This window comes from Elaeis guineensis, chromosome 4 (genome assembly GCF_000442705.2).
Source record: "Elaeis guineensis isolate ETL-2024a chromosome 4, EG11, whole genome shotgun sequence".
Taxonomy (NCBI): domain Eukaryota; kingdom Viridiplantae; phylum Streptophyta; class Magnoliopsida; order Arecales; family Arecaceae; genus Elaeis; species Elaeis guineensis.
The window spans coordinates 91156729-91173601 of NC_025996.2; the positions used below are offsets into that span (position 1 = coordinate 91156729).

Here is a 16873-nt window from a genome sequence, read left to right on the forward strand (position 1 = left end):
AAGAGCTGAATAAGAATTGGATTACAATTCATGGAGGAAAATAGTGTAAGCAATCGAAACGGGTGCCTCAGCTGTAATTTGATTATCTTCTGTATCTTCTTTGGCATTTCTTCTACCTTGACATTGCAGGTATGAGAGTTATCAGCTATGCACATTTTTTTCTTTTCATCTTTTCCTTGTGTAGCTTTTTTATCGACATTGAGAAGCTAGTTTCAGCAGGGCTATTAAATTTTGTTGAGGGACAAAGCATTTAAGTTGTTCTTGTTAATTTTTTTTCTGCTTTCTTGAAGTGCTAGAAGCAATTATCAAGCAGTTATTTTATCTATGGAAATCATGACATTTTGTGGTAATATGTTTTTAAAATAGGTGTTGAATATTTGCTATTTTTTCTCTAATTTCTTTATATTGAGGCATGATTTTGTGACCTGCAGGATTCAATTCAACATTGCGCCAAGGCAATATTACTCATCATGAGTACATTCAGGTATCAGTGTGTTTGTTCAAATTAATTTTGTTTTGATCGGGTCTAAATTACCTTTATTGTTTTTACAGGTTGGAAAAGGGAGAGATGTTGGGTTAAATCAGATTGCATTGTTTGAAGGGAAAGTAGCTGGTGGCAATGGTGAACAAGTTCTTAGCAGGGATGTTTACAGACTTGGGCAGCTCTTTGATTTTTTCCGCATGATGTCCTTCTATGTTACAACTGTTGGATTCTATTTTTGCACAATGGTATGTGCCTCCTAATGCATGGTGAATCTAATGGTCATTCAGTGTTGAAGATTGAAGGTTTCATTTTTGTCTCAAGAAACTAGCAAAAAAGCAGTTCTTTCTCCATGTTGCATTTCTGATTTTTCATGTATAAATTATAAGTCTTAATAGAATTACTGAGTCTAATAATTTTGGTTTTATTAGCATAATCATTTCACTTTGCCCAACAAATCTTATAAACAGCTATTTTTGGTTGCTTTTCGACAAGGGGAGACACTCATTAAATTATTTATAGAATGCGTGAAAAATAAATTGTCATATCAATTGAATGGAGGATATTGGTTCTTAATGATTTTGGTTCCTCTCTCTCTCTTATGGTACAGACTTGATTAGCCTTACAGTTGGTACCTTGAAAAATATGCTGAAAATTAGTAGAGTAGACATTTAGAATCTTAGTTCTGATATTTTTCATTTTCTGGTTATACGTATGGGCTTACATTCAAGCATCACTAGTCTTTACTAAGATATCTGTTTATGCACTGCAGGTATGGATCTGCCAATTATTCGTTAACATATGATCAAGAATTAACTACTTATCAACTTAATAGTATGGAAAGAAAGATGACCATTTACAATTTGAATATTCAAAGCAGGAGTTTCTTGATTAATCGCATTAAAAATAATTAATTGCATTTATTTTGCAGTTAGAACTAATTTATAAGCTTGATTAATTCCCATGATTCGTTATGATTGCCACACAGTGGTCTTTATTTACCTCTATTCTTCTTTGTTGAGGGTATGGCTATTGCAAAGTTGCAAATGGATTGTTGAGACCAAGATCCAGCATCATCTGGATTAACCCTTTCTTTTATTTTTTTGTAGTAAGGTTTTAGAATTGATCTTATATATTTAACAGTAAAGTACCATCAAATGTCATGATGATTAGATCCAAGGTACGCCATATCGTACCAAACCAGGCAGTACGGGGTGTGTCATACCATGCCTATTTGGTACCAATACACAGTACAAGGGGTGTACCACCCATACCATACTAATTTGGTACCAGTATATGGTGCAAGGGCTGTATCAATACTTGGTATGCTGAATAGGCCTCCATACCTGAGCACACTTACAGAGTTAAACAATGGCATTGGTATGGGGCCCAATATTGAGATGGCGTACCTTGGTTCAAATTGTTATATTACTAAGGTATATAAGATTAGTTACATTATTTTTTATCTTCTCTTTTGAAATAAATTTTAACTGGTAACATTTCATTTGCTTGTAATGCTTCTATGTTGAGTGTGTGAATGGTATAATCAGATGAAGCATTCTAAATTATGTAGGAGTCCTTTTTCTGTCTTGAAGTAGATGCAAAAGCAGCCTCAAATAATGGGCGGGGCGTTCATTAAACCTGCGATTGTCTAATCTGTGATGTGAATTTTTTTTGTTAATGATGCATATTAACATCATTTTATTTGCAATTGGTGATTATTTTTTGAATTGGATGGTTCGATTACAGTACTTGTGGTTTTAGGATGGTATCAGTTTGGGAGCACCATCTTAGGCCCAAAAAGACCTTTTAGATCTTTCTGTTTGGGTCAGGCTGTGTCTAGTTTTGCTAAAGCAGATCCTGCAATGCTTGTATGCTGAATCAATGTTTGAGACCATGACACAGTTGATTCATCAAGAATATTTACCTTCATAAGCTTTATCGGATACCTGGATCTAGCTCTACCAGTTACAGCATTAGCTGCTTGTCTTCACATATCACACTTGCTAATCTGATGAATGCAACTATGTTATGTGCCACTACTCTTTTTCTAATAGACCTCTTTCCTCTTTGCAGCTAACAGTGCTGACCATTTATATATTCCTATATGGGAAAACATATCTGGTGAGTTGGTTTTCCTTTCACTTCTATCACTACATGTATAAATAAGGTAGTATCCCTATAAATTTTTGACAGGTTTGTAGATTGATAACTTAATATCATGACAAGTTAGTTTAGTATATTTTCTGTCGTTCATTCATGATGACCAATATTAATATTTTTAAAATCTCAGAATCTTGACCTTATTATCTTTTCCCTATGCTATATTTGGGGTTTTCACCATAGCTTTAGTACTATCTAATCACCATTCAATCACTTTCTGCAGGATTTAAATTCATTAACTTGAGTTGGTATGCTTAAAAATTCATGCTGTAGTGAATTGAACTCGGATCTTATTTTTATGTATTTGGTGTTATTGTGAACTCAATCTTATTTTATGTATTTGGTGTTATTGTCTTTATGTTTTGTACTTATTCTAGCTTTGCCTATCTAAAAGAAATATATATTAACTGCAATTCTTGCTTAAAAATGGTGAAAACGATTGAAGCTCTGATAATCAGAAGTATGACCTACTCACCATATTTTGCTGCATAAAGTTTGAAAGTTACTACCTTAACTTGTGTTGTAGCACTTCATTTCAATACATAAATAGCTGCAAATGGACAAAACATATTTAGTGGGAACAAGAGTTGTCATTTTGGAAAAAATTATTGGTAAGTTATGAATTTGTATCTGATGACCAGCATAGGGTATCTGGTGCTGCAGATAACTGAACATGTTAAAGAACATGTGGAAAGCATATGAGCAACCATGGGAAACCAGTGGGCTTTTAATATCAATTTTCCTACAGTGTTTCCTAGAGGTTGCCTTATACATTTTTAGTTTTCTCAATGTATTTTCTCGAGGGAATAAATATGATTTGTTTTTTGAACGGATAGCTGTTTGTATAGTTTGTTTCTTGTGGAGCACTTTCAACTACTAATGGTTTGTTACTCAACCTTAAGGCTCCTGCAAAATCACAAACAGGAGCTGTTGAGAAATTGGAATTGGATGATGCATTACATGAGCTACTTATATGGCTGTACTAATAGAACATCCACATATGTTTAATTCATAAAAATTAATTCATTATGGCCATAATTATCCTGTTTTAAGTCCTTATTTTGGAGGTTATTCTTAAACTTTTAGAGTGTGCTCTGGTAAGATTAGTATAGGAATCTATAATATGTATTGTCTTATTTTGTAAGTTGATCTTAATATCACATGGTGTTTCAAAGACTTTGATTTTAGCAGGTCAATGCTAAAATATGGACAGCCTCAAGAGCATATCTGATGACAGAAAAGAAATCTCTGCTTCCAGAAGAAATATTTCTGAATATCTTAAGGGTGATGATGAAATTCCAAGAGAATAATGAAGGGTTACATATATAGGTTGTAGACAATAAAGTAGGGCACTAAAGAGCTAGAGAGAACAAGGAGGAACAAGAAAGCGAAGAAAGAGGGGTTTTGCTTGTTCACTCCAATGCTGTAGATCTCTTTGTAGACACTGTGCAACCACTAGGGAGACTGGGTTTGGGCTAGGCATCTAGAATCATTGCAAACTTGACTAAGCAACCCAAGAAAAAGAACAATAGCTCGACTAGGCCTCAGATCTGTCCAGTTGGCATCCCAGTTGCCACATATGGGTAAATAAATGACAGAATAGCCTTTCACCCATGTAGTGGGGCCTTAAAGGTGTAAATATGCTGTTTTGGTCACAAACTACCTAGGAACCAGTTACACTTAATCCATTATAGGAAAGCTTAATTACATCGAATCACACCCAATCATATGATTAAAGTATATGGAGGGCCACATATCCTGAAATAATTCATGGGAGGATCGAATTAACTAATCCAAATAGCACTTCAACTATTACAGCTTTTTACTGACTTCCTCATATCCTATAAAGACTTCAAAACTGGAAATATTTGCTGAAAGTTGTGACCACTATTCAATATTTCATGATAATACACAGTTTGGGGCCCAATGATGGAGGCAGCATTGTTGCTACCTTAGTTTGAGGTAATTTTTTTTTTTTAGATAGTTCGCTTGTAATTTTTGTTGAAGTAGTAATCAATGGGAAGCTATCGGAACTCTATGATATTTTACTATAGTGTTCACTTTAGAAAAAGATAATGGATATTAGCATTGGTGCAACATATAGATGTCTAGTTCATTGTCTAGTATTTTTGCACTCTATTGACTTAATATTTATAATTTGATTTAATGAAAACTTGCTTAATTTTCTTGTGGCCTGTATGATGCATCTCTACCAACAAAATGTGATGGCTAGGAGACATAATATTGGTGTTTAGATGCATACTATGTTTTGTGATATGGTAAATAGTTTGAAGCAAGGTTTGCCAAACCAATACTTGGGTTGGTATTGGCCAGTAATTTATTTGGTATGGTACGAGTCTATATCATGCCGTGTTGAATTGTAGTGAAACAAGGTGAGGGAGGTGGATAAAGAGGAGGAGAGGGAGGAAGAGTGAGTGGGAGAGAGAGGGAGGGAAAGGGGGAGAAAGGAGGAGAGGGAGGGGGCGAGAGAGAGTGGTTGAGGCCTCCGGATTTGCTTGGGGAGGGCTTTGGGCTCGAATCAACTTCGAGTATTTGAATACAATGAGAGAAAGGGCCAAGGCTTTGCGACGGGGATAGAAATACATGGAGAGAGAGAGAGAGAGAGAGGAGAGAGAGAGAGAGAGCACTATGGGGCGGAAAGTATAGATATTAGAGAGTAGGTGCAAGGGCCCTCGAAGGCTCTCATTCTCCGGGGGGAGCCAAGAGATCATTTTATAGCTCAAACCATCGGAATCGATTGAACTGTTGGAGTCAGCATTGGTTTGGTTTGGTACGGGCTGAACTGCCTAGTCCAGGATGCTTCAGCATTGCTTGGTTTGAAGTATCAACGAAGCAACAAGACTTGTTTTTGCCCCGTGATATATCGATGCATCAATCTCACATGCTATCTTACTCTAGAAACTCTGTTTTGGAGTGGCAATGCTTTCGTACTCCCTGCTTTCGTGATATTGTCATCTGGATACACGAGGCCCTTAAAAATCATCCACATCATAATGCAACAGGTGCCTTTGGTGCATTTTGGGTGTTTCAAATCTGTTCTTTTACATCATCAAATAAAAAAGAGAGCAGAGAGAAACTATGGTAAGGGGTTGAATAAGAAAAAAGTGTTCTTTCTTTATATGGGAGTGAGAAGGCTGCAATGAAGTTGAATAGTAAGTCCTTTTAATCAAAAGTTGGTTCGTCGAACTGCCTTGAGCTGGACGATTTGGGACATGCCGTAACATACTAGCAGCTAATTCATGTGGTTCAGGCATCCGATTCGGAATGCCGGTGAAGACACAACGAGGGAGAAGGAAAGAGGGGAAGAGAGATAGAGAAGAGAGAAAAGAAAGAAAAAGGTCGGCAGTGGCCCACCGAGGCTGCTGGTGGACCGTCGAGCCTCTAGGTCTCCACAGTCCTATGCGAGATGGGAGGAGAGAGAGAGAGAGAGGGAAAGGGAGGGGAAGGCGGTGGAGAGGCCGTCAGAGGGTAGCCGGATGGCGGACGGCCCGAAACACCCTTATGGCTGCCGTTGCTAGAAATAAGGGGCTTCGCCACTGTTTCGTCGGACTTTTTAAAAAATTTAATAAACAGTGAAGCTGGCAATGGGTTTGCTAATTTTACTTCCATTATCGGTTTCACATAAGTGAAGCTAGCAATGGGTTTGTCAGTTTCACTGTGTATTGGATTTTTTGAAAAACACTATGAAATATAGATGAAGCTCCCATTTCGAACGCGCAGTAGCCACAAGGTTGTTTTGGGCCGTTCGGCAGCCTCCCCATCGCCTCTCTCCTCTCTCCGCCCTTTTCTTCTCTCTCTATCTCTCTCTCTAATCTCATTTTCTCTCGTGAAGGACCACGGAGCCGGGAGGCCTCGGCAACTCTCCGGTGGCTACCGCCGGCATTTCCGCCCGCCTCCTTTTCCTTCCGTCCCTCCCCCCTTCTCTCTTTCTCTCTCTTTTCCTCCTTGGTTCATCCTTCGTTTTCGTGTCGGTTTGGATCTGATATGGTTCGGTATATGGGTGTATCGACTCATACCGGCGGCCAGCCAGCACGGGTCCGGTTCCGAGTCGGCAATCCTTGATCATAACCATATTATCGTTCGTACAAATCAGCAAAGTGTACATTTAATTCCTAGTCACTTGTCAAACAATTAATTCTATACATGACCATTTATTAAGATACACTTGTTGATATGCAACATACAATTTACTGGCACATTTTATATTTTATGATAGTATATGAAATAAGTACACCTTGTTGAGTCATACAACATTGCCATAGTAAATCAATACTATATCCTAGTGCTACTTTAATGTATACTTTAGGGAATACCCCTATGCTAGAAAGTACTTTTATGTATGGTTGAATTCAGTGAATTCTGAAAGTAGTATAAGCAATCTCTAGCTTGATGCTTTGTATGTCTTTTTTCCTTTCTTTGAATTTGTTAGCATTGTGGGTGATGGTGCTAATTTTCATCAATAATGGTCTATACTTTGCAGCTATCAGCATGTTTTGCTGTTTTTGTTTCATCATTTAATCTACTAGGTCATCTGCAGCTTCCTTATAAGTAATTGTTGCTGACTTATTTCTGCAATATTTAGAATTTTGCATTTAGCGATATTTGTCTGATGAGTACATTAATATCAAGTTTCAAAGTTCTCATATTTCATTTGATTTTAAAGTCATGTTCAAATTCTGTGTGTCTAGAAGTTGCCAGGATGAAATTGCATAGCCTTGAGTTGTTCTTCACATATAAAGTTTGATTCCATTGTTGCAAGCTATGTGGAAGTAACTCTATTTATTTTTTCTTTCAGGCATTATCTGGAGTTGGTGAAGCCATTCAAGATCGAGCTAACATATTACAAAACACTGCCTTAGATGCTGCTCTTAACACACAGTTTCTTTTCCAAATTGGTGTCTTTACTGCTGTTCCTATGATTTTGGGTTTTGTCTTGGAGAATGGCTTCTTTACGGTATGGACTCCTTACTGTTCTCATTTCTATGACTGTATATTCTACTTATTGTCTGGTGGTTTGAAAAAATTATCAGAGATATTTTCTTTTTTAAATGATGATTTAGCACTCTTGGGTGTTCATATTCCTCAATTTTGTTTCCAGTTAAAATTATGTGATCTTTGATGCGGCTAGTTATGTATTCAGTTTATAGAAAGAACTGCAATATTTTCAGCTGTAACCTAAAACAAATAATATGCTTCCCAGACATGCTCGTGATATTATAGTTAGGTATAAATCAATTCTTAAAAGTTAAAATAATGTTTGAAGTCTAAAGATCGGATGTAATTGAAGTTTGATGAAGTAGAAATGTTATCGCATTACTCTATATTGTGATTGCCACTATGAAAACCAAGGTTTTAAATCCCGTGGGATGGGGCTGTCCTAGTTTTCTCATGAAATGGGACGTGCTGCTCTCCCGCCTTATTCCGATGCTTGGGAGAGGGGATATCCCTAGAAGTTATGATTGGGATGCTAGCAGGACGGCCCTGTCCCGACACATGGGATGGTGCCCTATCTTGGTGTCCTGCGGGACATCCTGTTGGGATCTGAATCCTTGATGGAAACAACTGTGGGAGCCAAGGTGGAAGACAATAGCCATGGATGGGAAAAGGTCTAATGCAGAAATGAGAAACAACCATCTAATAACACAAGCAAACTGATAGAAATTCTTGGTAACGATGATGTTTGCTGGTAGCTGAGTTTTATAATTTCAGTACTGGGATATGTATTGTTTGGTTGTGGTTCTTGTATGGTGGTAGTATAGATCTGTGCTGGAATATAATGAAGGAGAGGGTGTTTTTTTTTGACTCAGTACTAGTGCTGTGTTCCAGAGTAGCATTTGCCCTTGCTGGTCAATACCAAGCAGTTCCCCTTGGTTCAGGATGATACAACCATAACAGAGTATTGTATCCTGAGTGCCTATCCACTGGTGTAGTTTGGTAGAACTTGGTACTTGAAACCTTGCTAATTACCATAGCTGAACTGCTAAAAGAATAGGTTGTATTTATTTCAGGTATTTTGAATATGCTCTCTAGAGTTTTCTCCTGTCCTCATAGACATTTCAACCTGCTATCCTGTTTTTGGAGAACAATATTGAATCTAATTTCTAAATATGTTTCCCAGAAAGCAATAGCTTGGTTCTTGTTTCCTAGTAGTTATGACATGGATTAACTCCTTTTTTTCTTGTATGTGCCTCACTACATATTTGGAAGGGGAATGGCATTATAAATGTGTTCTATTCATTGCATAATTATTCATTCTATGCTACTACCTGTTGAACATGAAATCTGTGGATGGTTGATTGTAGGCCTAGCCTCCATTATATGGTAATTCAGAGTAGGGATTCAGATCCTAGGACATTTCGCTGGATATCGGGATGGGGTACTGTTGGTGCAGAATTCCGTCGAAGCCGGAGAAACTGGAGTCGGGATGACCGCGGCCGCCGCCGGAACCTGCAAGGGAAGTCTAAACCGGAGTTGGGGGTGCTCCGGCAAGACCCTCCGACGCTCAAGTCAGTACTCTGCTTCAACAGAAATGGAGTGCTCGAGGAAAAATTTTAGCAGAGTTTTGAGATAGAGATCAGAGCTTAGAGAAGAACGTATCCGAGGGTCCTTATTTATAGACGGAGAGTGTAACCGATTGACAGCTACGTCTGTAACCGTCTGGTAGTGGGCTGTTCAGAGCCGTTTGGAGTTTGTTACGGAGAGTAGTGGCATCAGGGGTCGTTCAGGACCACGTGGAGTTGGTTACGGAGAGTGGAGTGGTGGCCGTTGTCGCGACTTGCCAGAGAGTAGTGGAGCCACATGGAATCCGTTGCAGAGTGGAGCAGGGTAGCGGCCCTCGTCGTGGCTTGCCAAAGAGTTCGGATCTGTCAGCTGAAGCTCGGCTGGGATGTCTGATGGAGCGGAATGGCTCTCTGTCTCGTCGATCCAGGAGAAGCTCGGACGTTTTCGAGATCGCTGACGAGTCTACTATGGTCGGAGGCCTTGGGCACTGAGGTTACAGGTGATAACCATCTGCTGTAGAGACTCGGATGAAGACTTTCAGTTGGCGAAGTCCGATAGGAGCCTAATTGCTAGGGAAGTCCATCTGGGATCTGGCTATGAAGAAGCCTGGCTGAAGTCTACCTGTACTGGAAGTTCGGAAGAAATCTGTTTACAGTAGAGGCCCGAATGGAATTTGCTTACAGTAGAGATCCGGGGTAGATCGCCCGCTGTAGGGGTTCGGAGTAGACCGCTCGTGGCAGGAGTTCGGAGAAGACCACTCGTAGTAGAAGCTTGGCTCTCGCAGGAGCTCGGCTGGAACTGCTCGTAGTAGAAGCTCGGAGTAGATCGCTCGGCTTTGGGGACGGCTCGGTAGACGAATGGGGAAACTCATTGTCGGAGAAGTCCAGAAGGGTCGGTCTTTTACAGACTTCGGTCGGGGGGTATTTTATACCCAACAGGTACCATCCTATGTGTTGGGACAGGACCGTCCCGCTAGCATTCCAGCATCCCGATTGGGACGTCTTGGGACATCTTCTATCCCAGATTTCGGGATGGGGTGGGATGGCGACGCATCCTAGGTTAGTCCTGAAACTTCCCGCTGTTTTTCTATTTTTTCTTCTTCGTGTTCCTTTCGTTTAGCTCCCTCGAGAGCTTGTTCGCTGTTTTTATCGATTTTTTTTTTTGGGATTTTTGTGGCTTCTATTTGATCCAAAATATCTTCTGATATCTCCTCTTCTTGCAGTTCTAGGAGTTCGTCAGCCCCAGTTTTCCAAAGTCCTTGTACCGTAGACGAGCCCTAGCTAAGACCGAACCTTGTTTGGCCTTTGCGCCGAACACCATCCCCGGCTCCTCGACTTCGGATGAACTCTCACCGATAAGGATTTAGTATGGAGTTCCTTCGGAGTACGAGTTGGAGCTTTCCGGGCAAATTGACCGGGCTAGCGTTCCTTCCGGCTACTTCTGTCTGTACCAAGAGGCCTTCCGTGCTGGACTTCGGCTTCCACTGCCATCCTTTGTCGTCGTTCTTTTTCGTTTTCTGAATATTTCTCTAGTTTCCGTCGTGCCGAACTCCTTTAGGTTTTTCATAGGATTTCTTTCTCTTTGTAGTTTAGTTGAAGTTCGGCCGACTCTTTCTTTGTTTAGGAATTTCTACACCTTCAAGCGTCATCCCTCGGCAAAGGACTGGTGGTACTTCTCCCTCAGTTCGGTAGAAAGGGGTTGCTGAAAGGCGCCCCTTCTTCTATCCACAACTGGAAGGAGAGGTTCTTTTATGTCCGATGCCCGACCTTGGAGCTAGGATTACCCCTTTGGGGCTCTCTGAGGGACTCCGCCCGCCGAGCTTCTAGCCTGGAAAGGGACGACCTCGAAGCCTCCAAAAAGCTCGAGGCCTATCGAGCCCCCCTCCTCCCCGAACTTCTGAAGGAACAACTTTTGTTCAACGTCGGCTTGAGTCCTCTTAACCCTGTCGGTACCGTTTCATCATTTCATTTTTTTTCTTTTTTGGTTCCCATTTCTCTTATTCCATCTCTGAGCCGTGTCGATCTTCTTTTATCGCAGATATGGACGCAAGTGTGGCTCGGAGGTTAGCCCAGGGTCTCAAGACCCACAAGAGAAAGACACCTCGACTTCGGGGTCGGCGAAGAAAGTCAGGACAGAAGGGACAAGCTCGGCCGCGCCTGTTCCAGTGGTCGTCGCCGTCGAAGTCCCTTCCGACGCCGAACCCGAAGTCCCCCGAGCCCCTTCAAGGAGCCCCCCGACCGAGGATCTCGCTCCAGAGGCTCGTCCCGAGGGGGCACCCGGGGCCGAAAAGAGGAGGAGAAAGAAGACCCTGGCTCGGAGGAGCCGCAGTCGCAAGACTGCCGTCGAGGGGGCCGGCGGCTCCGAGGAAGATCTGGGGGAAAATCCCTTCAACAACAGGGACCTGATAAAGAGGCTGGTCGAAGGGTGCATTCTGCCCGAGGTCGTCGAGATGATCGTCCTTGCTGATCCCGAGCTGCGGGTTTGGGATTCTCTGGGATCCTTCCTCGAAGTAGGTTAACTCATCTTTTTCCTCGCCTCTTTGCTTGACTTATTCTTCAGCCTTTATATTGACTTCCCGATCCTTTTTGCAGATTGGGCACCAGCTGGTCGCCAATGTCGAGGCGGTGAAGATCGTCAAGAGGGAGGCAGCTCGGGCGGAGGAGGGTCGCCTGGCTGGGGCCGTCCGCCTCGAGGAGAAGATCGTCGAGGTCCTAAGTCTCCAAGAGGCATTGGAAAAGGAGGGACAAACCTCGTCCGATCTGAGGACCGCCTTGGAGGAGGGAAAGAAGGCTAAGGCCGAAATCTCCGAACTGAAGGCGTAGGCTTCCGAGTTGAAGGCGCAGGTTTTCGAGCTGAAAGCGCGGATTCCTTCCCTGATTTCGGAGGTAGGGGCCCGAGCAGTGGAGGAGTTTAAGGCCTCCTTCGAGATGGAGGATCTAAAGGTCCAGTTCGGCTAGGACGCCTTCATCAAGGGTTTCGAACTCTGTCAAGAGGTGGCTGGAAAGTTTTCCGAACTGGATCTCGGCTTCCTGAACGAGGCATCCGATGATGAAGCCGGACCATCCGAAGCCGCTGTCGGTCCTCCTCCAGTCGGGACCTCGTCGACCGCCGCGGCCGCCGCTGACGATCTTCCGGGGACGTCGAGCCCCTCTACTTCTGCCCCAGAGGTCCGGAACCTCTAGCTATGTATTTTTCTTTTGTGGTGATTTTTTTTCCGTTCTCTTGTACTTGAAAATCATTTAATCAATGAAATCGGATCCTTCTTTACAGAGGGTCCTTTTTTTTTCGTATTCTTTTCCTTATCTTTTGTCTTCTTGTACTAATCTGAGCCGCGGCGCTTCTGCCTCCCAACGACAGGGTCCTGTTGAAGCTCTCCCCCTGCCACAGGGGATCCCGCTGAAGTCGACGATCCGAGACCTCAGAAGGAAAGTTCGTCAGTTGACGAAAAAATCTAAGAAGCTGGAAGATGAACTTCACCGGCTGAGGAAGAGCCACTTGGAAGTCGCTACAGAGGCCACTCGCCTTCAGGACCTCCACAAAAAGGGGCTCATGGAATTCACCCGGAAGAAGGCCGACTTCATGACGGAGCTCGAGGAACTCCGGAAGCGTGCCAACGACCGATCTTGGGCTCAGGCTTTCAAGATCAGCTCCCTCGAGGTCGAGCTGGCGGCCGCACCGGAGAAGATCGGCCAGCTGGAAGGGAGCTCGTCCTGGCTCACAGTCCAAGCCGACCGCGATCGAGACTGGTTAAAGAAATTCTCCGACCTTCAGAAGCAGCTGCAGGATGCTGAGGCGAACTACAACGCCCACTGAGTTGGCTAGAGCGGGCAAGTAGAGGACTACCGAAGGAAGCTCCAGACGGCGACCGACGAATTTGCCCGCCTTCGGAGGCAGTTGTCCGGGAGAGTCCAGCCTTCCTCTACACGAGACTTCGATGAGCTCTGCTCCTTGAGGAAGACCATGATAGAACTGTTTGCGGCCTTTGGGTGGGGGAGGCCGAACTGCAGCGGCTGAAGATTCAGCTAGTCCACGAGCAGCAGGCGGTCAAAGATGCCGAGGCAGAGTCCGAGGTCCTGAGAAAGAGGCTTCGAGAGTCGGAGGGCGAGAGCCGACGGTTCCATCAGATGTACCGGGATATGCTGCTGAGGAAGATGGAACTAGAGGAAGAAGTTGAAAACTTGAGGCAATCCCTAACAAGGACCGAAACTGAGAGCTCGAAGTCGGAAGAAGCTGGGCTTCCTTAGAGCTTTTTCTTTTCTTGTTGTCTCTCTTTTTGGCCTTCAAGACTTTGTAATATATACTTCACTAATGAAATGAAAAGAAAATTTTCCATTACCTTGTCCATTTTGGTATTGAGTTGTCGTTTACCGAACTTCTTGTCTTTCGTCCTATTTGACGCCGACGTTGTTTGAAGATTCTTGGTCGTCGCTGTGCTGATTCGCCCTTTGGGATCGGAGATTTTCGACAAGGATCTTCTTCCTCGTTGAGGCGAGGTCCCTTGAGTCTCGGCCTTCAAAGGCTTCGTAACGCATGCTTTACTAGTTAAATGAAACGGAATTTTTCTCATTACCTCGTCTATTCCTGTTTTGAGTCGTTGTTTACTAAGCTTCTTTTGTCTTTCGACCCGTTGGACGTCGACGTTGTTTGAAATTCTTGGTCGTCGCTGTATTGATTCGTCCTTAGGGACTGGAGAGTTTCGACAAGGGTTTTCTTCCTCGTTAAGACGAGGTCCCTTGTGCCTTTGATGTAGTTCGTTTTTCACTTATCGCTGGCGTAGTTCGTCGCTTTCTCTTTTCATCTCTCTTTTTCTTCTGTGTTCGAGTGAGGGTCTTCCCTCTGCTTTTGACGGGGACGTGAGAGTGCAGAGGGGCCGTTGAGGAGGCTTTCCTCCTTGTTCGGTCTCGATCGATCGAGCCTTTGTTTGTATCAGGACGAGGTTCTCCTCTCGTTTCCGACAGTCAGTTTCAGCTCATGTTAGGACGAGGTTCTCCTTCTGTTCCTAACAGGGTTGTGGGGGCATGCAAGGATTGCTGCGAGGGCCTCTCCCCCCATTCGGTCTCTGGGCAACCGGGCCTTCGACTTTGCTCATGTTAGGACGAGGTTCTCCTCCTGTTCCTAACAAGGCTGTGGGGGCACATAAGGGCCGTCGCAAGGGCCTCTCCCTCTATCCGGTCTCTAAGTAACCGGGTCTTCGACTTTGCTTATGTTAGGACGAGGTTCTCCTCCTGTTCCTAACAAGACTGTGGGGGCACATAAGGGCCGTCGCAAGGGCCTCTCCCCCCATCCGATTTCTAAGTAACCGGGCCTTCGACTTTGCTTATGTTAGGACGAGGTTCTCCTCCTGTTCCTAACAAGGCTGTGGGGGTATATAAGGGCCGTTGCAAGGGCCTCTCCCCCCATCCGATCTCTAAGTAACCGGGCCTTCGACTTTGCTCATGTTAGGACGAGGTTCTCCTCCTGTTCCTAACAAGGCTGTGGAGGCACATAAGGGCTGTTGCAAGGGCCTCTCCCCCCATCCGGTCTCTAAGTAATCGGACCTTCGACTTTGCTCATGTTAGGACGAGGTTCTCCTTCTGTTCCTAACAAGGCTGTGGGGTACATAAGGGCCGTCGCAAGGGCCTCTCTCTCCATCCGGTCTCTAAGTAACCGGACCTTCGACTTTGCTCATGTTAGGACGAGGTTCTCCTCCTGTTCCTAACACGCTTAATTCTGATTGAACGAGGGAGTTACTTCCTGTCGTTATAAGTTCATACCAAAAGGGTAAACATGCAAATATAAAACTTTCATTTAAGGCAAGCTATTGGGAATACATCCGCAGATTTTTCGGATCCTATGGTCGCGGAAGATCTGCCCCCCATCGGGGTCCTCCTGAGATGGAATTGATAATCCCAATCGGAGGCCAATCTTCAGGCTGCTCCTCCCTTCTTGGTGGCTCGGTTGCGGCAGAGCCCTAGGCCGATCTTCTCTACCTTCAGGTCGGCGTCGAATGAATCTGTCGAGCCGACCTCGTCTGATGAGCTCCTCGATCTCGTCTCAGAGCTGGATACATTCCTCCGTGTCGTGGCCGTGGTCACGATAATAGAGGCAGAACTTGTTAGGATTGCGCTTTCCGGGGTGTATGCATATCTTTTTCGGCCTTGGCAGCTGCTCCCTAACCTCCATCAGCACTTGAGTTTTCGACGCGTTGAGAGGGACGTAGCTGTGGAATCTTTCGGGGCGAGAGCTCCGTCGAACTCTGTGGTCCGGGCTTCTCTGCTTACGAGCTTGGGGAGGAGTTCGAACACGCCTGTGTTCGGGAGGAGTTCGAGAACGCGGTCGAGCTTCACTCGACCCTTTTTCAACTGCGGGCTTGCTTGAGTCTCCCGCCTGTCGCTCCTTCGCGGTCTCCTCGTCCTTCATCTTGAAGGCTTCTTCTGCCCGGACGTATCCTTCGGTCCGAGCCAACAAATCAGCAAAGTCCCTGGGATACTTCTTTTTCAGGGAAAACAAAAGATCGTTCTTCTGAAGACCGCCCTTCAGGGCGGCCATCGCGATCGATTGATCCAAGTTTCGGACCTCCAATGCGGTGACGTTGAAACAGTTAACGTAAGCCCGGATGGATTCCCCCTCCCTTTGCTTGATATTGATGAGGGACTCCGAGCCTCTCTGGGGGCGCCAGCTGCTAACAAAATGAGCCGCAGACTGGTGGCTCATCTGGTCAAAGGAGAAGACGGTAACCGGCTTCAACGCGAGTACCAGTTCCTTGCTGCTCCCTTCAGAGTGGATGGGAAAGCTCGGCACAGGATGGCGTCTGGCGCGCCATGGAGCAGCATCATTGTCCGGAAGGCCTCCAGATGGTCAACCGGATCCGAGGTCCCGTCGTAGCTTTCGAATTGAGGGAGCTTGAAGTTTGGCGGGATCGATTCCTGCATGATCATTTGAGAGAAGGGAGGGTCAGTACAGATGTCCTCACCATAAGTAGGGGGAGTGTGGCGGAGCTCTTCGATCCACCGGTTCATCTCCTGGAGCTTTCGATCCAGGAGGTCCTCTCGACTGCGAGTCTCGAGGGTCTTCTGGTAGCGTGGAGGTAGGGATCCTTCGGGAGTAGAATCGTGATCGGACTGAGGGCTCTCCACCCTCGGATTCTCTTTTTGGGGAAGACAGGACGACTGGCCCAAGTGGCCCGTCCTACTACCGGGTCTTGGAACTCCGGCGATGCCCTTTCCAACCGCACTGACGTCTGCGGCTGTTGCTGCTACTGCTGCATGGCCTGCACCGCTTCGGTGAGGCCTCTGACCTGCTGAACCAGCAGGTCGAACTGCTCCATACCGACCGTCGTTGCCGGAGGAGCCTGGGAAACTGGAGGCGAGGCCGGAGCCTGAGATCTGGCCGCGGAGGCCGTGGATCGCCTGGTGGATGCCTTTCGGGGAGGCATTAGGTGAAGATCTAGTAGGAGAAGGAGAGGAGGATGTCGGAGAAGATGACTGGAGGCAATCCCGTTGAGCACTCCTTCAAGAATAAGGGTACTGCGAAGACACAAAGCCCTTCCTCTAGCGCCAATTCTGTTGGTGCAGAATTCCGCCGAAGCTGGAGAAGCTGGAGTCGGGATGACCGTGGCCGCCGTCGGGACCTGCAAGGGAAGTCTAAACCGGAGTTGGGGGTGCTCCGGCAAGATCCTCTGATGCTCAAGTCAGTACTCTGCTTCAACAGAAATGGAGTGCTCGAGAA

At 44.9% G+C, this 16873-nt stretch overlaps 1 protein-coding gene across 3 annotated transcripts in view; it reads left to right on the forward strand.

Moving 5' to 3' along the window:
- The window catches only part of LOC105035361 (callose synthase 9), a 127630-nt gene that overhangs the window by 86011 nt on the left and 24746 nt on the right, over window positions 1-16873 (forward strand). For all 3 annotated transcript variants that reach the window (XM_073256697.1, XM_073256698.1, XM_073256696.1), the window contains exons 41-44: window positions 432-484; window positions 553-729; window positions 2558-2605; window positions 7461-7619. In XM_073256697.1, coding sequence (XP_073112798.1) covers window positions 432-484; window positions 553-729; window positions 2558-2605; window positions 7461-7619 — 437 coding nt within the window. The remainder of the gene's footprint in view (window positions 1-431; window positions 485-552; window positions 730-2557; window positions 2606-7460; window positions 7620-16873) is intronic.